Source organism: Amaranthus tricolor, chromosome 17 (genome assembly GCF_026212465.1).
Source record: "Amaranthus tricolor cultivar Red isolate AtriRed21 chromosome 17, ASM2621246v1, whole genome shotgun sequence".
Lineage (NCBI taxonomy): Eukaryota > Viridiplantae > Streptophyta > Magnoliopsida > Caryophyllales > Amaranthaceae > Amaranthus > Amaranthus tricolor.
In genome coordinates this window covers 17697015-17721562 of record NC_080063.1, presented here as the reverse complement: position 1 = coordinate 17721562, position 24548 = coordinate 17697015, and the positions used below count along the sequence as shown (strand labels likewise).

The window sequence follows — 24548 nt, the reverse complement described above, 5'->3', positions numbered from 1 at the left end:
CATTAAAGATACGGTAAGTAAGCATTAAGGATATTGTAAATAGGCATTAAGAATACGGTAAGTAAGGCATTAATCCTTAATAGACTAGGCTTGAGATAAACCTTTTAAAGAGACGGTCTGTCAAGAGATTAGCTGTTTAGTAAAAATGAGATCTATTTTTCGTCCCTCGTGGATCACGTGCACATAACAATAACTCACACTTTACAAAACCACCATTATCAATCAATCATTAACACTATTTTCTCAATTCACTTCCATTTCTCCACGTATTCTTTGTTTTTAGAGAAATGGCAGACATTGTTAAGAGAATGAAGTTGGGTTCAAGGTTTAGGGTGTATGGGAATGTGTCCTGAAACAGAGGAAGCCATGATTGAACTTATTCACTATGCTATCAACTCTGGTATCACCTTCCTTGACACTTCTGATGTTTATGGACCTTATACCAATGAAATTCTTCTTAGTAAGGTAATACTTTCTCCAATTAGAGCAATTGTTCTATTTGATTCTTTGATACTGTTTAATCGATCACACATAATTTATATTTTATTTTTAATCTAGAAGTCAAATAATAGTCAAGTGTGATTTTGTTTGGTTCGTCTCAATGTAATATCTATCAATATTAATTTTTTATAATTTTTATCCACGCACAATAACAAATAATTTAGAATTGGATTAGTGCATTGAATAAAGTGTAAAAATCAAATAAGACAATTGTAATGAATTGGAGAGTAGATATTTATTTATCTGAAATAAAAACCCTTCAATCTTATTTGGGAAACTTTCACATTAAACAACCTAATTGGTACCAATTGCCATTTTTGTTTAATATGTTACTTATTTCAGTGTTTAACCAATATAGTATTTAATCAAATAATCCAAAGTATGGCATGGGCAGTTTTAGATTTCCATGGTTGTACATTGGACAATATCTTTTGCTAGGAAAATGTCAAACATGACTACCTTTGGATATGTTGTTATACACTTTCTCCGTTTTGAAATATTTGCTACATTTTGGTTATGGACGCTATTCATCGTTTAAGCTTATTTTATATATTGCGTCTTATGCGTAAGTAAAAATATAGTCAAGTTGAATTTTGTTTGAATCGTCTAATCGCATACTTTCATAATATTAACTTTTTATAATATTTAAATGTGTATACTTCAATATATAAATGTATAAAATAACACATTAAATTACGTAAAAGTCAAATGTAGTAAGTATAAATGTATAATGAAACGGAAGAAGTATGGTGTATATAGGTTGTTACAAGGAAAGGTGCAAAAATTTGTCAAGACCAATTACTAATATAACATGCTTTTGTTTTTAATTAATAAACTTACATGGTGAATCAGGCGCTTAAAGGAGAGATGAGAGAAAAGGTACAATTGGCAACAAAATTTGGAATTACAAGTAAGGATGGTAAATTTGAAGTGCGTGGTGATCCTGTCTATGTAAGGGCAGCATGTGAGGCAAGCTTGAAAAGGCTTGATGTTGATTACATTGACCTTTACTATCTACATCGTATTGATATTCGAGTTCACATTGAAGTTACCGTCAGTCTTTTTTTTTTTTTTTTTTTTTTTAATATTAGCTTTTAAACTTAACTATTCTACTAGAGCTGTCTCATTTATTATTTTTGGATTCAGTATGAAAGATGATACCTAAAAACTTAAGACGTAATAATAATATTATTTTTATTTTTTTTTTGTATTGTTAATATAATAACTATTTTATATAAAAGTGCTAATAACTCATATTATATGGAGTAGCAAAAAATGTAAAATTTGTACCTAAATTATATTCAAGTTAATTTAGCAGAAAAATTGTCTTATGTTCCCCTAAAAGTGTCTCATTAGCAGAAAAACTTAAGAAAATAAATAAGTTGATATTTTACGGAAAAATAGGAAAAACATGTTGCAGTGTTAATGAAATAAAAATGAAGGTTAAAATGTATGGATGGGAAAAAAGAAAAGAATATAAGTGAAGACCAAAATAGAAATTAGAAAAACTTGACATAAAAAATTTTAAAAAAAAGTTAGACAAATTTAATAGAAGGACAAAACATCAATTTACCATGTGATTTCAAGAATCTTAAATAGTATTTGTATTCACAAAGTTTCATATGTGGCTGGCCACATCATGTGGTCGGAGTTGCTGATGCCTTAACAAATACAATTACAATTAATAATGTTCGTTGACCAACTCAATTAAAAGGTTAAGCTGATGATTGAGGCCCGAATATGTTTTATACTTTATCAGATATGATGCTAGAAATCCTGAATAAACTCTCCCATAAAACCCTAATAAGGTTGTGCACTGTCTCTAGACAATGGTTTGATATGATCTCGAACCCTCAACATCCCAATAGTTGTACTCTTTAAGGCTTAAGTCTTCCCCAACCTTAACCCTTCTTGGCTTCTTCTACTACAACCGTATTATGCATGTGGGTCAAAGGTACAACCTTACTTGGCTACTCTTAATTAATAATTCTAGTAGCAGCATGCGCAGTAATATTGGTATTACTGGACCTTGTAATACTCTTCCTGTTCTTCCAATAGATGTCCGTACCTTAACAATCGACGCCTCGTCCAATAATACCATGCTCATGTCCTATGTGAAGGAAATATGTCCTACACTCTCATGCAATTACTAAATATAATGTAGATCGCATTATGGAGATAATAAGTTTGTTTAGTTGAGTTGTCTTTACGTCTTGCTAGAGACCAATATTGATCATTGGGTCAAATCAATGCCAACTAAATGGATCCTATAAGGTCACAGTTACAGCATTAGGTAGAACAAGAAAACCGAGTCCAAAAGTTGGGCTTAGTGAATGACTGGCCATATATGAGGAGTAGGAGAGGAATAAGTCTTTCCCTAATTGGATGATATGATTATACTAAAGGACTTGGGGAAAAATAACATAGACGTTCATCTTTCACAAAAAAATAACTGTAATATTTTTCCTTTCCTCTCTCTCTACAACCGATTAGAAGTTCTCCATACAAGAGGAGATTAATCTCTCTCGTCTCCATACAAGAGGAGATTAATCTCTCTCGTCCAACTAGCATTGGTGGAGGTTCGATCTACGCTTGTGGACCAATAATAGAGGAGCAACAATTAGGGCTCTAATCTCCGCAAGAAGGTTAAAGAAAGCTTGGGAATTCACGCATCAAAGGTTAATTCTAAACTATTATGTGATCCTTTATCTGTATATGGTATGAAGATTTGAACCTAAGACTTTTAGCACAAAATCAATGCATTACCACTATGACAAAGCTAATTTGATGTCATTTATTGCATTAAAATTGTATTTAACCTATAAATTTACACCTTTACCTAAATTAATTTTTTTTTTAAAAAAAACAATTTTTGGTGGGGCTAATGGCACCCAGGCCCCTTAATAGGTCCGCCCCTGCAAGTCAATTATTTACAGAATATCAAGCAATACGGGCTTGATGTATATGCAAAATGGTTACGCTTATGTAGCTAAGATTTTAGCTATACACGTTTTATCATTCGTCACATAACAATTATAAATATATATAGGTGATTACTTATTGTTCCAATCTAACTATCCAAGGAAATTTTCATCTCACATTCGACTTTTAATCGCTCGTATGGCAAGGCTCTTCTTTATCCTCTATTTGGTACATTAATTTGCAGATCACTTATGCAAGCTTTGAAAAGCACAAATAAGAAAGTTAGCTTTCGAGATTGGCATACCTAGTTGTTCTTCTCTTTTTGGGTAAGAATGAGCATAGCTGTATTCTGATTTGTGTGCGTAGTTATTACTATTATTGTTATTATTATTTGACATTTGAAAACTTACAATGGCAATGCACCAAAAACCCGTGCAAGATATAAAAAAGATTTCGCTAATAAAATAATCATGGACTTGTATATATGAAAACAAGGGATGGAAGAGAATGCAAAGTATAGCATAATAACTACTCCCTCCGTTCCTTTTTATTGGTTATGTTTAGATGGCAGAGCCAGGAATTTCAAACCGGAGGGACAAATAAATATCGCTTAGTTTTCAACAAAAATATTAGAACTAAATACTTAAATAATTAAAGTTTTGGCAGTTGGGGCCTTGGAGGGAGAGTTAATTAGCAGGGGGGCAATTTAGACAAGTCAAATTTGATGTTAATTAACATCCTAAAAAAATAAAAAAAAAAAAAATAATAAAATAAAAAAAAAAAAACTTATTACTCACGTTTGATTAACATTATACTTACTGTTGTTAATTAGGATTATATTTGGGTGTATCATTGATTATAAAAGTTTAATGGTGTGTAGCAAAGATGAAAGTCATACCAGCCAGGAAATAAGACTTCTTTTTAAGCATACCAGCCAGGCTACTACAATTCCAAATATACATGGACTAATAACATGCCTTAATAAGTTATGATTGCTATTGCTGCTACAATCGCTATTGCAGCTAAAATAAACACATGACTTTCAACATCAACGCAGCTCTTCACAATTCCAGCTTAGACATGAAGCTCGTTCATTGGCCCTCAAGTTGCAACACACCTATCTGCAGGTAGGCACGCAAAACAACAAATGAGAAGTTTAGAACTTACATAACTTTTTATGCTCAAGGCATAATAGACTTTCCATATCACAAGTTGATAGCTTTAGAAGTCAAACTGTACTATAAGAATTCTGGTGCAGTTTCTTATTCAGGAACCTTACAATGAGGGATTCTTCAAACCCCCCCTCTCCCAAAACTCCAATTCATGAAGAGAACTTCATCAAATAAGGCATGACTTTTAAGCTATCAATCAATGGTGTTGGCTGCTAGAACTCATACTAAAGCCGTACTACTTCACAACAACTGTTCACAACCTTTTGCTTAGGAGTTGAACACCCATCAGTACTAGCACAGGTTGTGTTCAAATACAACCAGCTAGTATAAGCTTGTTTACACACAGAAAAAAAGGAAGATAGTTCTACCACCCAACCCAACTAGGAAAACAACCCACAATCATGCATGACTGATATAGACTGAAATCTTCACAGTGATAGGCAATAATATTTTTATGGAACTTCTAAATTGTAGAGAAATTCAAAATTAAGATGTCATGCCAATACCAGACAACAATTTAACCTTCTTTCCTTATCAATTCTCAAGATTACATATCCATCACAACTCATACGCTTAATTCTACATTTTGTAATGATTGCTTAATACTGCATTATATTAATGAGCATACATAAGGAAATAAAAAATTCAAAAGAGACATAGGAAACGGAAGAAATGGAATATGGTTCAGGTTCATTATCCATAATGGACTCAAAACCTACCCTCAACTCCAAGTCCCTAATAAACATGGTAAGAGTGATAACATTTTATGCAGAAACTGGTATTAAAATAGTCCAACAGGTACAATATGAAGTTCACCCCAAATACGAGAGAGCAGGGGACAGGGAAGACGGTAGATACCTTGAAGCAAAGCTTAAAAACAGAGTTAGACTAAATGAAGGCCTTACTCAGGACATAAATCAACTATTGAACAGTAATGAAAAACACGAGTAAAAATCAACTACGCATCTCATGAGTCGGAGAGACAAATGTGCAGCATTACAGGCAAAATTCATTCACTTCTACTTATTCAACCAATTTCATGTTCAAGAGAAGCTTAAACGATAGAAAGTTAAGGACACAAAGGCTTGATTGATTCATGACATGTTTGAACTACTGAACAAGCAATGAAAAAGTTGGAAAACAATTTGATTCATGACATGTTTGAACTACTGAACAAGCAATGAAAAAGTTGGAAAACAATTTTCACAAAGGTGGAAACTAATTTTCTCTAAAGTGAAAAATATTTACAGTATGCCACACTTTTCTTCCCACTCTTCACATTCTTCTTCTATCCTCTTATCCATTCTCCCTTTCACTCTCACTTTCCCTTCCTTATCTTTTACTTTTTTAATTCTTTAAAATATTATTATTTTCCATGAAAAAATCATTTTCCCAAAAAATTTGTTTTCCTTAAAAACAAACAGAGGTGGGAAACAAATAAACAATTTTTAAAGTATAACAATAATTTGCAAGAAGGTTAACATATATAGAATTATTGTCAATAGTCAAGGGTCTTGTAAATGATAATGATCAAGAACATATTACAATTGAATATAATGATCATAGAAATATAAAGTAATATTTAAGAATATAATGATCAAGAACATATTACAATTGAATAACCTTAACAAAAGCTTAGCTAGCTAACATACCTAGACAGGGAGGTAGTGAAAAGTACTGCAGCGAGAGGGGAGATTATAATTTTGGGAAGAAAGCGGAGTGACAAGAACATCCTTAGAGTTGGCATTCAAGTTGACGAGTTGGACTTTGAATTGGACAATATGTTCAAAGGAGGGGATGTCGTCACAACGAAAAACGGAATGGATCAAGCACAGCACGCCATTGCCCCGATATAATAAGGCATCATATTCGCTATAGATAAGATAAGATTGATAGTCGGCTTTAGCCTCAGCCTCAGGGGACAGTCTTACGTTCAACCATTCCTTAGTGACTGTATCATAAGCCCTAAAGAATGCCTTCATTCTAGGATTATGAATATAGATAACCCCATCATCTGCGATAGTCACGGGCTCTCCCCACCTTAGCCATCCACCTTTAAGGTCCTCAACCAGACACCGCCATTGATCCTCACATGGATAATAGGCATAAATCGTTTTGATATACTGGAAGTACACCATGATTCTGTTTCTTTTGTGATCCGCCATAATCGGAAGAGTTAGTGTGCGGTAATCAAACAACTGATCCCCATCACCACACGGTGGCGGTGGGAACGGAGGCGACTTTAAGCGACGCCAATTATTATGTTGAGGATCGAAAACCTCGCCAATAAAACCAGATTCAGAGTTGTCAAAAACATATATCTTCCCACCAAATTCGACGATACCTTCTGGCCACGCCCCATTGGCCCTTACGGCTGGTGACTGATCGAGCCCAGCGGTGGCTAGTCTCCAACCATCTTTAGGTTTGGTAAGATCTAGCATATGACATGAGAATAAGCCTTTCTGTTTCCTCTTACCTTTCTTGGGTTTTGATTTTGCGGAATCATCACCGTCACCGGAGGAGAACGATTTGCCGCCCCCAAAAACATAAAGTGTAGATCCCACAACACCCGCGGGAGGCTGACAACCATTACCAAACACGATACGAGGAAGTGATGAGACTTCAGCAGTGTTCAGATCCAAAACATAGTAAACAATTTCACGACAATCAGGAGGTGCCATAAGTAAAGGGTTCCTAGGTTCAACCACGTCGCTCCCTAATATCATCTTATTCTTCAATTCCCCTCTCTTTTCCACCACCATTTTTTCCGGCATCGCTCCCTTTCTTCAATTCAATTGATACCTAACTATAACACCCCAGAATTTCCGACCCCTTAACGAAACCAAAACCGTAAAGGACGGGAGGAAATTCGGGTGTTACATAAAAGAAAAAGGAAAAGAAATTAGATAAACTTTAATTATTAACTTTAAAAAGGTGAGTGGAAATTTTGGCAGCATCTGCCTTAAAACTGTGCGTCTTTGTAGAAAAACAAAAGTTATTCAGAAGCTAATAAAGTAAAGGCACCAACGGCCTATCAAAACTATGTCACGGCGGAATGATTCGTCGCCAGCTCCTTAAATCAACATGCCAAGCATGGATCGTGGTTCCAGCGTCGACGTTTGCGTTTTAAAAAGACTTAACTCCTTAAAACCATACAGTGTTATAGACTACGCAGCGGAAATACAAATACACGTGGGAGGACACAAGGCCTCATAACAAAACATATACAATCAAAATTTACAAAAGATAACAAGAGATACAAAATCGAAAGATAGCGGTAAGGACACAGGTTATGCTTCGCCCTCATCACTTTTCCCAAATGCAATGCAACACATAAGAAGCTCCAGTACCTGCTACGCCTGTCTATGATCCTCCTGCTGCTCAACATTAGACCAAAGGCCAATGCGTCATAGCTAAACAATCATAGAAAATCATCAACAATCAAACATAAACACAAACACGTACACGTCAGTAACTAGCATCAAATATAATAAGGCCAACTACTAGATAGCATTATATCATAAAACAAAATAAGGTGATTTCATAAAACGCAAGCACGGATAGTAACCGTTTATCGGCCACTTCTACTTCTTAATTTCATTACGTGCTTTCCAACCCGAACCATGTGCTCTTGGGTAGAATGTAGGTCTTCACGCTCCTCCTTTCAAACATAAACTCTTGCAAAACACGCATAGTTCAACTTGACCAAGGCATTAACAGAATACCTAACACATGCCCTTATAGAGCTTGTCTATCTTAAGGTAAGTGTGACCATAGTCTGTAATACCCTTGAAGTAACTTAACTTAGGCACACTTCTCACTAGCATAAACTATTCTATCAATAATAAGTATATGTTCTATCAATGAGTAAATATTCTATCAAAGAGTAAACGTTCTATCAACGCGTAAGCTTTCTACCAAAGAACGAACCTTCTATCATTACATAACTTTCGATCAATGAATAAACTTTCTATCACTGAATAGTTTTCTATCAGTGGATCTTTTCTCTACTTCCTGGCATAGTGACACGGCCAAGGGCGTTATCGGCCTCCCGGCGCCCATTGGCAAAGTATGAGCTCATGCCCCCTCCAGCTGACCCTCTCGGGTCCTACCTTTGGGAAAAACCTAACACACTGGGGTACTAAACCAGTGAAGAGGCCACCATATTGGGGTTTGCAAGGCCCGCATGGTAACACCTCGGTCAAGGGGCGTTATCGGCCTCCCGGCGCCCAATGACCCAAGCATGCTCATACCCCCCTTACGGTGGTCCCGTCGAACCTCACCTAGGGGACTAATAAAACAACCGGACATAATCCAGTTAAGTCACGCCAGCTAATCATAATATAGTACCTTATCAGATGGGAATAACTTCCACTCTCGACTATTAATGAGCGCCCTGGGATAGCAGCGCGCCAAAACCCACTGGGCCACTCTATAGAATATGAAATTCACCTATAAAGGAGTCATTCTAACTCCAATTAGGCATAATCTAATTCTTAAATAATAAGGGGTAGTTCTCGCCTTCTATTAACTCTCATTCTCTAAACTATTCTAAGCGCAAGGATTTCATAGTCGATAGCTCTTCATGTAAAGTGTACTCAATAGTATCTCATAGTTTCAATGCAATGTATATTATCACAATAAACAATAATGTCTTAAAACAAATTGCATATAAGGGTTAGTTACTGCGTGTACGTACCTGTAAGCGTCACTGCACGATCAAAAGTCACAAAATCACCCAACTAAGGCTCTACTTTCCTCTTACGTAATAGGCACCTATATAAGTTATGAGTAGAACTATTAAGTTCCCTTAACTACTTTGACATACCAAACTAAATACCAATTTAACCGCTATCACCCATTCAACGTGAGTTTCCGATTACTCTAGCACGCACACAACCCATTCAATACAAGTCAAAAATTATTAACTCAATACAACATAAGTCTTTCCATCAATTTAAAGTAGAAGCATGTGTGAATAGTTTCTTTACATTAATCAACTTGAGTTATATCGATCCACGTTACTTTAGGATAACATATCAATTCACACTTAAATCTTGCGATGTTCATGTAGTGCTAATATGACGACAATGACGAATCTTAAGTTTATCACATCGCAATATCATCCATTATATTCTTCAAGGTTAGGAAGAACTATAATCAAGACATCATAACTAGTAACTTTAACAATTCTAAACAAGTCGACACTATGTTCATAGCCTTACTAACATTATGCATTATGACTTCAATAACAACATAATAAGGGTACATGTAAATTCACAACAATCCGCAACTATTATTTCCAATTTAACAACCAAAATCATTTCTATAATCAGCTACAATCATCACCATTACCAATTATCACAACAATAACCAATCGACTAAGTCTTAAAACAACTTTTAAGGTTATTAAATAATTCATCACACCACCAAAATATAGCATAAACCCACATTATTAGTAATTTCATCTCTAACTCCAAATCCTAGTCATTTCATGTTCAAAAATAACACTTTAATTTACTACCCATACTAAGACTCAAAGAAACTAATACAAAATCAACACACAACTCATGATTTCAAATCAACCTTCAAACCCTAAGTCATGAACATGTTTAATTCATCAAAAACTCTTACCCACAAAAGATTCAATGAAAATAATACAAGTTTGTCAACACTTTTCATTCACATTTCAAAATCTCAATTCATAAGTACATTAAATCATCAATCAAATTCTTGCCCATAACAAGATTCAATGACAATCATACAAAAATCAACACCAAACTCATAAACTTTGTTAAAATTGCAATTAGAACAAGTAAAAGAAAATCAAAACAATGGAAGAAGAAGGAGATGGCTTACAAGGATTAAAACTAGCAAGGATGGTGAAGAGGAGGATGAAGGTTGAGGTGGTGGTGCACGAAAGCCAAGAATGGCTGAAGAGGGCCTTAAATTGAACTGCAACTGGCGGCTGTTCGTGGGTCTGCTGCCGGCTAGACACAGCGAGGGAGGAGGAGAGTGTGTGCTGCGTGGCTGTTGCTTGCGAGGGGAACAAGGCGGCGGCTGCTGCTGGTTTGGGGGAAGAGAGAGACGCGGCTGGTGGGAAAGAGAGGAAAGCGGCTGCTGGTGCAGCGGCAGGAAGAAAGAAGGAGAAGAGAGAAAGAAAGAGGAAGAAGGAGGAGAAGGAGAAATGACGGCTTCTCATGAGCATTTAGGGTTTCACGGTTTTATACTAATTATTATTATTATTATTATTATTATTATTATTATTATTATGTTTATTCATTTATTTATTTAATCTAGATTCATTTTCTTGCGAGGCTCAACTAAGAGACTCACCTTTGTGTACTCACACATATTAATGAAATAAAAAAATTTTGATTCGAACCTCTTTATTTAGAAATTCTAATTGTATTTTTAATATAAATATATGTTAATATTTAAATTCGTATATGAAAGGAGTTTATTAAAACTACTTCAAAATTAATTTAATATAATTATAAAATACCCAAAAGTCATTAAAATATTAATTAATGACGTCAGAGAATCTCGGGGTGTTACAGACTACCCCCCTTAAAAGGAGTTTCGTCCCCGAAACTAGAGTAACAAGAGTACAATTCATGGAAACTTGTATTTCTAATAACTCAAGAAGGTGTTTTAACTATTTTGAGCTCCAAAATTGACTCAAGGATTGTGACCTTATTGACACTTTTAACAAAAGGATACTCAATCTATCATAATATTCATACATATCTCATTTCGAGTATTCATAATCACCTAAATTGGCTCAACATCTAATCAAAAGCATGTAAATATCACACCAATTGATTCAAACAATCAATCAAAAGCATGTAAATATTACATAAATTGGTTCAAACAATCGATCGAAAGCATGTAAGTTTGTAATAGGTTGTTATCATAGAGACAAAAAATGCGTGAAAACGCAGGAGAAAATGCGTGTAAATGCGCGGAATTTTACCGCATTCAACCCCCCCTTAAAACTTAGTTACGACCCCGTAACTCACTAACCTCGAAACATATGCAAGGATATTGTGGTTAGACCATGAAACTTTAGTTATTTAATATCTTTGATCTCAGTACTACACACCTTAGTATCTAATTCTCAATGTGTTCTAGTAAGATAACTTTCCTCAATGTTTTCAAAAGTAACGGATCTAGCACATGTGTCTTTTAAAAAGTGTATCACTTGAGCTCGTAACAACACGAAATGTCCTGTTATCTAATGTAATTCTTCAAACAACCTTTCCACTTCTACGTGACCACCTAAGGTCGTACTTTTGATAATCTTGAAATGTACGGAAGATTGAACTATTATAATTTAAACCATGAATGGGGGTAAAATATCAAAACAACAAAGTCCTAAAAGTAAAGTGCACGAAGTTGCTCAACACTTAACTCATATTACAATTACATACCCTAGACCTGAGGATACTTGTATCTTACAAAACTGGTTGGTTATCGACTCCCAAATCGATTCACTGCTTATTTTACTTATCATAACATAGCCTTTTAATTAACATGAAATCCTCTTTTCATTAATCATATATGATCAAATCATTTTATAACATTCTAAATCATACATCATGACTTGATTAATAGATTAACAACTCGAATTAATAACTCATAACATAATACATGTTTCAAGTATATAATCCGATTATATATGCCACATTTTAGCAAGAGATTGTAGTTAATAATCATACATTCACAGCCACAATACTAATACACATATCATAGTTGTTCAATAATAAAACCATTATGCATCAAAATTTCAAATTCTAATTATGACAATGTGAGGATGATTTAGAATCATGAAGGGCAATGTCAAAGGTTACCAATATTTTTCAGCTATTCTCTTACCATACGACTAGATATGTTGAAAGTATAGAATTTATATCAATTAAGATCATGAACTTATATATGACTAAAGTAATGCATCATGTACGTATATAACGACGGTGCTAATGGTACTAACAGGGTAATAATAGTAGCGATGCTCAACAAAGATGACATCTTATGTATACATAAAAAAAAGAAAATGCAAGATAAAAAAAAATAACTGATGAACACACCTACATCACTACAATTTCCAATATTAATAGCAAAGCAGTCATGTATCATACAATTTGATAAAGTTGTGCTACCAACACTAATTTCGCAATATCCAATCTACATCATAACATTTCCATCACAATACTACCTCTAACTATAAGAGCGTTATCGCAACCACATGACTGCTACATTAATAATCCTAACACTATACAAAAGTACAACGACACAATCCAACAAAATAACGCAACACTTAAAATTATGCATTATAATTATTCCTTCGCAAACAAGTGGAATTCAATTGTCCTTCAACCTAAGATGCGAAACTTAAAACTAACAACTATAACATAAACGTTTGTATTAAAACACGTCAAAATTTCAAAACTCTTTTCATCAAATGCTTATTACGATCGAATGACTTGGTAACATCAAATTAAAACTCTTCTCAACACAAGTGTAAATATTATTTAACTCTCTTTATCGCATAATAATGATTGTGTATAATAATCATCTAAGACCTAATCCCTTATCTCAATTCGTCTCTTAAATTATAACTATTCGCATACTCAATGTTGTTTCTTCAATATTTAGGTATTAAAACACCTCTCGACTTTTATTAGAACCACATTATCTTCAGTAACTCTCCAACCTTAATTTACCACGTATCACATCAATTATTAGTAAAACAGTAATCTTTGTAAGCTCAACTTTATTTGGAATCTCATCTAAGTCTTATCATTTCAATACACTGGCAAGACTATTAAATTGGTGATCAATGAGATACTCAAAGATACTTAAAACATTTAACCGTATCTTATGTGCACGAAGACGCTCATTTCACCTCATCATCAGATTATTTTATCCTTATGTCTTGGGACTGCCCAGAAGGTCAGGAGGAAACCAATTATAATATCACAGATTCCTTTTTAATTTCAAATATCATTCTATCTAGCTAACGCTTTAAAACCGTCGCGATTCTTCTTCACATTGTCATCCGATTAAAACATTCATCACTCCATATAAGCATTTAATAAGACAAAATTATCAATTTAACTCCATAGTGCTCCCTCGAATCAATCCTTAGGCCCTTAACATGCAAATTTGTTTATGATGATTATTCTTTAGCTATCCACTTTAATATAAAGTTTCCGACTTATGTATGAATGATATACCATGTCTCAACGAAATACAAAATATAAAGGACTTGCGAATGATAATTTTCTCCTCTGATACTCAAACTCAAAATCACCCATATTTTATCCAAAGAGCCACTTCAACTAGGATTATTTTTTTTATTTTTTTTTTTTTACTCTCAATTAATTCTTAACATGCTCTTGAACTTCTCCTTAATATTTAGGTTTTAACGCATCTATACTTTAACTATGACCGCATTATTATCATCAACTGGTGACTAAAACTTTATTTACAAGGTATTGCATACAAGACCCCTTTCTTTCGTTTACAGTATATCGAATTCTTATTACACTCTAGCTCTTATCCTTATTCTAGTTCAATTACTTACGATCATACTTGCACAGTTATTAAACATATTCAAGAGAATTATAATCACCACTTCTATGTTATGATGAACGAATGCACTTGATAAAGGGAATGCCCAAGCAAATAAATAAACAGTGGGTTCATGTATAGGATCCATATCAAAACTCGTAAGCTTTATGAAAACAATTAACATGAACAAATGTTCAGACACATAAGACTAAATTTCATATAATCATCACAAACAAGAGAAAGTTCCCGATGCAACAAACTTCTCTAGAATTTCATCATTCATACTTCATATCTCCATAATGACTACTTATAATACAACTAGTGAGTTGAACCAAATACTTAAGAATTTCATTATTGCTTGATAATGCATAATTTAAATCTACTGATTGTTAAATCGTGTCATCATTCAAACCACCATCATAACTTTTAATTATAATAATAACATACATAAGAATGAATCTCATAACAAGCGAAACAAACTATATATTAATCTATGCACGTGCAATGATAATCATTATGCATGAATATGTAATATATGCACCTATCCCATATCTACCCAAACTCTCACGAATAACTTCTAACTTCAAGCAATTTCTCAACGAATTTGAGGACACAAAGCGTCGAAAATAGGGACCACTGGCTCTGGTAACCACCTGTAACACCCCAGAATTTCCGACCCCTTAACGAAACCAAAACCGTAAAGGACGGGAGGAAATTCGGGTGTTACATAAAAGAAAAAGGAAAAGAAATCAAAAAGGTGAGTGAAAATTTTGGCAGCATCTGCCTTAAAACTGTGCGTCTTTGTAGAAAAACAAAAGTTATTCAGAAGCTAATAAAGTAAAGGCACCAACGGCCTATCAAAACTATGTCACGGCGGAATGATTCGTCGCCAGCTCCTTAAATCAACATGCCAAGCATGGATCGTGGTTCTAGCGTCGACGTTTGCGTTTTAAAAAGACTTAACTCCTTAAAACCATACAGTGTTATAGACTACGCAGCGGAAATACAAATACACGTGGGAGGACACAAGGCCTCATAACAAAACATATACAATCAAAATTTACAAAAGATAACAAGAGATACAAAATCGAAAGATAGCGGTAAGGACACAGGTTATGCTTCGCCCTCATCACTTTTCCCAAATGCAATGCAACACATAAGAAGCTCCAGTACCTGCTACGCCTGTCTATGATCCTCCTGCTGCTCAACATTAGACCAAAGGCCAATGCGTCATAGCTAGACAATCATAGAAAATCATCAACAATCAAACATAAACACGTACACGTACACGTCAGTAACTAGCATCAAATATAATAAGGCCAACTACTAGATAGCATTATATCATAAAACAAAATAAGGTGATTTCATAAAATGCAAGCACGGATAGTAACCGTTTATCGGCCACTTCTACTTCTTAATTTCATTACGTGCTTTCCAACCCGAACCATGTGCTCTTGGGTAGAATGTAGGTCTTCACGCTCCTCCTTTCAAACATAAACTCTTGCAAAACACGCATAGTTCAACTTGACCAAGGCATTAACAGAATACCTAACACATGCCCTTATAGAGCTTGTCTATCTTAAGGTAAGTGTGACCATAGTCTGTAATACCCTTGAAGTAACTTAACTTAGGCACACTTCTCACTAGCATAAACTATTCTATCAATAATAAGTATATGTTCTATCAATGAGTAAATATTCTATCAAAGAGTAAACGTTCTATCAACGCGTAAGCTTTCTACCAAAGAACGAACCTTCTATCATTACATAACTTTCGATCAATGAATAAACTTTCTATCACTGAATAGTTTTCTATCAGTGGATCTTTTCTCTACTTCCTGGCATAGTGACACGGCCAAGGGCGTTATCGGCCTCCCGGCGCCCATTGGCAAAGTATGAGCTCATGCCCCCTCCAGCTGACCCTCTCGGGTCCTACCTTTGGGAAAAACCTAACACACTGGGGTACTAAACCAGTGAAGAGGCCACCATATTGGGGTTTGCAAGGCCCGCATGGTAACACCTCGGTCAAGGGGCGTTATCGGCCTCCCGGCGCCCAATGACCCAAGCATGCTCATACCCCCCTTACGGTGGTCCCGTCGAACCTCACCTAGGGGACTAATAAAACAACCGGACATAATCCAGTTAAGTCACGCCAGCTAATCATAATATAGTACCTTATCAGATGGGAATAACTTCCACTCTCGACTATTAATGAGCGCCCTGGGATAGCAGCGCGCCAAAACCCACTGGGCCACTCTATAGAATATGAAATTCACCTATAAAGGAGTCATTCTAACTCCAATTAGGCATAATCTAATTCTTAAATAATAAGGGGTAGTTCTCGCCTTCTATTAACTCTCATTCTCTAAACTATTCTAAGCGCAAGGATTTCATAGTCGATAGCTCTTCATGTAAAGTGTACTCAATAGTATCTCATAGTTTCAATGCAATGTATATTATCACAATAAACAATAATGTCTTAAAACAAATTGCATATAAGGGTTAGTTACTGCGTGTACGTACCTGTAAGCGTCACTGCACGATCAAAAGTCACAAAATCACCCAACTAAGGCTCTACTTTCCTCTTACGTAATAGGCACCTATATAAGTTATGAGTAGAACTATTAAGTTCCCTTAACTACTTTGACATACCAAACTAAATACCAATTTAACCGCTATCACCCATTCAACGTGAGTTTCCGATTACTCTAGCACGCACACAACCCATTCAATACAAGTCAAAAATTATTAACTCAATACAACATAAGTCTTTCCATCAATTTAAAGTAGAAGCATGTGTGAATAGTTTCTTTACATTAATCAACTTGAGTTATATCGATCCACGTTACTTTAGGATAACATATCAATTCACACTTAAATCTTGCGATGTTCATGTAGTGCTAATATGACGACAATGACGAATCTTAAGTTTATCACATCGCAATATCATCCATTATATTCTTCAAGGTTAGGAAGAACTATAATCAAGACATCATAACTAGTAACTTTAACAATTCTAAACAAGTCGACACTATGTTCATAGCCTTACTAACATTATGCATTATGACTTCAATAACAACATAATAAGGGTACATGTAAATTCACAACAATCCGCAACTATTATTTCCAATTTAACAACCAAAATCATTTCTATAATCAGCTACAATCATCACCATTACCAATTATCACAACAATAACCAATCGACTAAGTCTTAAAACAACTTTTAAGGTTATTAAATAATTCATCACACCACCAAAATATAGCATAAACCCACATTATTAGTAATTTCATCTCTAACTCCAAATCCTAGTCATTTCATGTTCAAAAATAACACTTTAATTTACTACCCATACTAAGACTCAAAGAAACTAATACAAAATCAACACACAACTCATGATTTCAAATCAACCTTCAAACCCTAAGTCATGAACATGTTTAATTCATCAAAAACTCTTACCCACAAAAGATTCAATGAAAATAATACAAGTTTGTCAACACTTTTCATTCACATTTCAAAATCTCAATTCATAAGTACATTAAATCATCAATCAAATTCTTGCCCATAACAAGATTCAATGACAATCATACAAAAATCAACACCAAACTCATAAACTTTGTTAAAATTGCAATTAGAACAAGTAAAAGAAAATCAAAACAATGGAAGAAGAAGGAGATGGCTTACAAGGATTAAAACTAGCAAGGATGGTGAAGAGGAGGATGAAGGTTGAGGTGGTGGTGCACGAAAGCCAAGAATGGCTGAAGAGGGCCTTAAATTGAACCGCAACTGGCGGCTGTTCGTGGGTCTGCTGCCGGCTAGACACAGCGAGGGAGGAGGAGAGTGTGTGCTGCGTGGCTGCTGCTTGCGAGGGGAATAAGGCGGCGGCTGCTGCTGGTTTGGGGGAAGAGAGAGACGCGGCTGGGGGGAAAGAGAGGAAAGCGGCTGCTGGTCGGGGAAGGAAGAAAGAAGGAGAAGAGAGAAAGAAAGAAGGAGGAGAAGGAGAAATGACGGCTTCTCACGAGCATTTAGGGTTTCACGGTTTTATACTTATTATTATTATTATTATGTTTATTATGTTTATTCATTTATTTATTTAATCTAGATTTATTTTCTTGCGAGGCTCAACTAAGAGACTCACCTTTGTGTACTCACACATATTAATGAAATAAAAAAATTTTGATTCGAATCTCTTTATTTAGAAATTTTAATTGTATTTTTAATATAAATATATGTTAATATTTAAATTCGTATATGAAAGGAGTTTATTAAAACTATTTCAAAATTAATTTAATATAATTATAAAATACCCAAAAGTCATTAAAATATTAATTAATGACGTCATAGAATCTCGGGGTGTTACACTAACACTCTTAACACCCCCAATTTGCCACACCTGCGGTTGCGGCTCTAGATGCCTTTTTTTATACGAAGCCTAAGCAATCTAGGGTGGGCTTCTCTTGGGCGGGTAATTGTGGGTTACCTTCTTATCAACAATGATTGGGCTCATGACCCGCATTTTATAAGAGCACTCGTAGACTTTCTTTATTCAAAACAAATTCTAAATACGGCTTTATTTTTAGGGATGTCAGTGTGGCAAGTCAAGTAAAAGACCCGCTCTATGGATCTCTGTTTAGTGGGTGGGAGAGCGGGGATCAATAGTTATTATGTGCAACATGGTGCAACTATTTTTAAATGTACCACATCTATAATTTGAACATTTAATAAATAAATAAAACTGAACATTTAGTACCTTCTACAATGGCAAATGTGGCAATATGAACCCTTAACTTAGATTCATAGTGTAATTAACCCCATTAACTTTACAATGTGACATTTTAACCCCATTACTTTTTAAATACGTGAAATTAAGTACAAATTCAATTTTCCGGCCAAATTATCACCGGAAAATGATGACATGGCACGTTATGTATATCAGATTTTGATCTTTTTACTATAAACACAAATAAACACAATAAATTTGTACTTAATTTCACGTATTTAAAAATTAATAAAATATCAGTTACCCATCATCACTAATAAACCAAAGAAATATTGCCAAATTACGCACTTCTAGTCCACTACAACTCATGTAACAAGGAGTATCAAAAATTCCAAACATACGAATTAACTCATAAATGACATTGTAATACCCCGAGATTTTAATGACGTAATTATTTAATATTTTAATTGTTTTTAAAGATTTTACCACCATATTTAATTATTTCTGAATTAGTTTAATAAAATTCTTTCACATACGAATTTAAACGTAACTTTATATATATATATATATATATATATATATATATATATATATATATATATATATATATATATATATATATATATATATATATATATATATATATATATATATATATATATATATATATATATATATATATATATATATAGTTACGATTCTAAAATAAAGAGGTTCGAATCAAAATGATTATTTTATTAAAATATGTGAGCCCACAAAGGTAAGTCTCTTGGTTGGGTCTCGCAAGAAAACGAATCGAGATAAAAATAAATAAATAAATAATAATAATAATAATAATAATAATAATAATGTTAATAGTAATAACAAGAAGGATAAAAACCCATGAACCCTAAATGCTCAAACCTAGCCGCCGCCTTTACTCCCTCTCTTCCCTTCTCTTATCTCTTACTCTCACTCCCTCCGCCCTCACTGTGAGCAGCCGGCAGCCAGCCCATGACCAACCAGCCGCCATTCGCTACTCCCCCTCCTCCACAAGCAACAATCGACCTTTTTCCCGTCCTCCACAAGTAGCAGGCGCAGCAACCCAACCTTGCTCCACCACCTAACAGCAGCAACCGCTGCTTTGTGCACCCCAAATAGCAGCTTGAGCAGCCGGCAGCCTCCACAAGCAGCAGCAGCAGGCGTGCCGCCTCTGTGCACACCCCAGCCGTGCATACCACCACCACAAGTCCCTTGCTTTCACTCCCCTTCTCCAACTCTATAATTGTTAGCCATTTATTCTTTGACTTCTAAGCATTCCTTTGTTAAATTGATGTTTACTTAATTATTGAGTTTATTACTTTGAGTAATTGAAATGGGTATTGGTTAAAAATATCATCTTTATCATGTCTAGGGCTCCATTTGGAGATGAAATTACTTATGGTGTGTGTGTATGCTACATTTGGTGGTGAGATAGTTGATTGGAAAACTTTACAAGTTGTTTTAAGGCTTAGTTGGTTATCTATTGTTGTGATAAGTGATAGTGGGTAATGGTATGCTTGTAGTTGACTATGGAAGTGGTCTTGGTTATAAATTGGGAGTAATAGTCGTTAATTAGTGTTGTTTGATTGTTGTTAATCACAAGTACTTTTGTTAGGTTGTTATTATAGCTATAAACGAGGTTATGAGTATAGTGTCAACTTATCATTGATGATTGCTAAAGTTACTTGTCATGATGTTTGATTATAGTTCTTCCTAACCTTGGAGAATGTAATAAATGATATTGCGACGTGATAACTTTAAGGTTTGTCATTATCATTATATTAACACTATATTAACATCGTAAGATTCAAGTGTGATTTGTTATTTATTTTGGTAACGTGAATCAATATAACGCAAATATGGTTGATGTAAAGGAACAATTTACATAATCCTTTTATTCTTAAATTGATGGAAAGACTTATGTTGTTGTTAAGTCAATGATTATGATTGGTGTTGAATGAGATTTGTGTGTGTTAGAGCAATTGGAAACTTATCTCAAGCGGATGATAGTGTTTACTTGGGTATTTACACTAGTGGAAAAAAACGTATTTGCTGCTAATCATTTGCTGCGGTTTGTGTATATACGCAGCAATAAGTGGGAAAAAGAATTAGAAAAAAAAAAGAAAACATTAATTGCTGCGGTTTTGGGCCTTAACCGCAGCAAATACATATGAGCAGCTTCAATTGCTGAGGTTTTGTATGTACCCGCAGCAAAAAATCACACTTAATTGCTCCGGTTGTTTGTTACCCGCAGCAAATAACCCATATTAGCCTTAATTGCTGCGGTTTATCTTATTGACCGCAGCAAATAGTTATTTTCATAATATAATTAAAACGACCCTTAAGCTTCTGTTTCATTCTTCAAAACAAACGCACGCACAACAGCAGTTTATTTCTTCAACTTCATCTTCATCATCGAGCATTATCAAAGTTCTGATCTTCAAACTTTCCAGAATTCTTCCCCTTAATCTTCTTCAAACATCGAACATCATCATCTTCTTCAAACAGCCGTTCCATTCCAGAATTCCCTCAAAATAACCCCTTTTTTTTTTCTTTTCAAAATAGGGTTCAATTGAAAGGGGTATAAAGAAAGCAAGTGATGGCAATTTCTGCATATTCTGTTGAGGAGTAATCAGAGAAAAGATAGTGTGCGATTTTTCTTCATTTCATTCTTACAGGTACGAATTCAATCCTCCGTCGTTTATACTTCATAATTTCATTAACGTTCTGGAATATAATCGATTGTTGAAAGCAATTGATGTTCATTGGGAAATTTCTGAGGAATTGTTGAATGCATATGAAATTTGTTGAATGAAATTTTCCTGGAATTGTCATATGCAATCTTTCTTTATCAATAATTCGATTGTGGTTAAGCATTCCAGAATCTAATTGATAGTTAAACAAATTTGAGTTTTCAATTTGGAAAGTTGATTGAGTTGTTGAAAATTACGCATAAAATTTTCTGATAATTTCGCACCAAGATTGTTCGCATATAATTGTTGCTTATCATTTAATTCCTTAAATTTGATTTCTGAATAACTAGAATGAATGATTGCTGATGATTGTCGACATTTTTGAATGACATTCGAACATTAAAATTTTCGCTGAAAAATTTGACAAATTCGAATTTAAATTCTTGAATTTCGATTCTCTGATTGTTGTGGGAAGTATAGTTGTACATGAATCATTGAATGTTACAGGTACATTGAGAAAGATTGATCACCATATCCTCTTTCACGAAAGTTTTCTGAATAATTTAGGGTTTGTTGATTTGAATCATATCTTTCCCATTACTACTGCATCTATTCCTGTGTAGTTATTGAACATCTTAGAATCTTGTTTAGTGCATAAATCATAATCTTGTGTGCATCATATTACATACTAAAACCATCTGTACATCCATAAATTCGACATTTCATTGTTGCACAGAGGATATTGGTTGTATTGCTGTTGTGTTCTTGTTTTGTTGTACCCCCATTTTTGTGTTGCAAACCTACTGTGTTGAAATTCTTGTCATTGTCTGCAGCAAATCCTCTCTTTATTGTGCAATTTTTATGCTCAAGTTCAAATTCTGTGCAAATTCTGTTATTATGGAATAGGATATCTTTATTGTGCAAATTCTGTTGCAATTTCTATATCATTAATTACCTTATTTTTGTTTTAAGTTTTGGATCTTTAATTGATTCATTTTATTTTGGATTCTTTCATGCCCTCCTCTGTCATCTTTATTTTTAATCTTCCTACATAGTGAATTTGTTCTTGTCTGATGGACGTAATTATTATATTGAGTGAATCAGTAAATTTTATTTGTGTTTGTTTTTTATTTGATTTTTTGTTGATTACTAGTAGTTGTTTTTGGATAAACGCTTTTTCTGTTTGCATAATTTTTCTTTTGTCCTCTTGAAAATGTCACAATTTTTTTTTTTTTTTGCCACAATTCATTTTATAAATTTACTATTATAACTATTTTCTAAATTCTTATTCTTATATTGATTCTTAGAGAATAGAAGGTGTAAATTATTGTTTGTTGTGACAAATGACTTATGTATAAAAGTAAAGGTGCTTATTCGGATCTTCAGATCAATTTCAAATTAAGTATTATGTATCGGTTTAAATTCTAATTTTATGTTCATGTTGAATTTCACATGTAAGTAGATATATTTTTAAAATTAGATCAAATCAAATTCAATGGGATAAACTAAATGTACTTGCAAAAGAAGAGAATGAAGAAATGAAAAGACAGCAATGGTCAGGCACTCAGGCATCACAATCTACTCTGTCATAGGAGTAAAACTGAGAGCATTTTTAATGGAGAGTTTTTTTTATTCATCACCATTTGATGTTTTTCTAAGCAAAGATTGTCGTTTACATAGTTACTTGTTTTCCTTTTCTTATCAATAAATAAAAAATGATCACTTGATTGAGTCAATCAGATTGGGTTTTTGTTTGAAATGCTTCGAATAGATGTATAGTAGTGGCTTGGAAACAAAAAATATTGATGTGCAACCAATGACCTCAAAGAAAAATACGATCTGAAAGTAGTGGTTTGGGAAGTGAGATTTTCTCTTAATTGCTTATAATTTGGGTGTTAATTGTTTATATCTTCAGGTATGCAAATCTCAAGGACCAAGCACACCATGATGATTTGGAAGCAGGGAATAATCAGACTACACCAAACCTCGACAAGTTCTTCGAAGAGGTGGATGTTATCAAGAAAATCATGGCCGAGGTAGAAAAGCTCTACAAAAGGCTCCAAGAATCGAATGAACAATGCAAGGTTGCGACAAATGCAAAGGCAGTAAAAGAAACACGAGCATTAATGGATACCGATGTGGAGCAAGTTTTGAAGCGAGCCAAGGTCATTAAGGACGTCAGTGGTTTATAATTAGGCCAGAAGCTTAAGGATGTCAGTAGTCAGTAGTCAGTGGTTTTACTCTTCTGTACCTTCAGATTATAGTCAGTGGCTGCACTTGTGGAAGCTCAAGGACAGCAGCTTAATGATATAGCCAGTATAATCTTTTGTACCTTCAGATTATATTTTCTTGATTGAATAAATGAGAATACATTTTTACTCTTCTAATCTCCTTTTCACTCTTTAGCATTTCTTTAGCACAGTTTGTAATTACTGCTTTTGATATGGTAAAATAACAATATTATTGGATTATTATGAGTATAAAACGAAAAAAGAAAAAAAAAATTAGAGTATTTGCTGCGGTTTTTGCCCATAACCGCAGCAAATAATGCCCTTATTTGCTGCGGTATTGAACCGCAGCATTTAAAAAAGGACATTTGCTGCTATCACAATTGCTGGGGGCCAAAACCGCAGCAAATAATGGCAAAAAAAACCGCAACAAATGATGTTTTTTCCACTAGTGTTAGTTGGTATGACAAAGTAGTTAAGAGAACTTATTAGTTCTATTCCTAACTTGTATAGGTTCCCAGTTTATAAGAGGAAAGTAGACCCTTAGTTGGGTGATTTTTGTAACTTGTGGTCGTGCAGTGACGCTTGCAGGTACGTACACGCAGTAATTAATTATCATATTCATTGTTTCAAAGTATTATCCATACTTCATGATTATATGCATCGTATTAAAATTGTAGAACGCCAGAAAGTAAGCCATGCTAGTGAATAGTCATA

At 34.3% G+C, this 24548-nt stretch overlaps 2 protein-coding genes across 6 annotated transcripts; one reads left to right on the top strand and one right to left on the bottom strand.

Annotated features, from left to right (window-relative positions):
- The first annotated feature begins 217 nt into the window (after positions 1 to 217).
- LOC130803518 (IN2-2 protein-like) lies at positions 218 to 1676 on the top strand. Its single transcript, XM_057667652.1, has 2 exons — positions 218 to 465; positions 1354 to 1676. Exons 1-2 carry the CDS (start codon positions 337 to 339, stop codon positions 1597 to 1599), a joined length of 375 nt encoding a protein of 124 aa, XP_057523635.1. The 5' UTR covers positions 218 to 336; the 3' UTR covers positions 1600 to 1676.
- Positions 1677 to 4241: 2565 nt separating this feature from the next.
- On the bottom strand, positions 4242 to 18181 carry LOC130803517 (uncharacterized). Of its 5 annotated transcripts, XM_057667650.1 has the most exons (7): positions 17854 to 18181; positions 16694 to 16770; positions 15345 to 15407; positions 10455 to 14850; positions 9295 to 9371; positions 6248 to 7427; positions 4242 to 4544 (listed from the first exon to the last, which is right to left on the bottom strand). In XM_057667650.1, the coding sequence occupies exon 6, from the start codon at positions 7367 to 7369 to the stop codon at positions 6248 to 6250; it is 1122 nt and encodes a 373-aa protein (XP_057523633.1). In that variant the 5' UTR covers positions 7370 to 7427; positions 9295 to 9371; positions 10455 to 14850; positions 15345 to 15407; positions 16694 to 16770; positions 17854 to 18181; the 3' UTR covers positions 4242 to 4544. The 5 variants fall into 5 exon arrangements, with proteins under 5 accessions (XP_057523633.1, XP_057523630.1, XP_057523631.1 ...); XM_057667647.1 differs by adding an exon at positions 7946 to 8008 and having other exon boundaries at positions 10455 to 16770; XM_057667648.1 differs by having other exon boundaries at positions 10455 to 15407.
- Positions 18182 to 24548: the final 6367 nt, after the last annotated feature.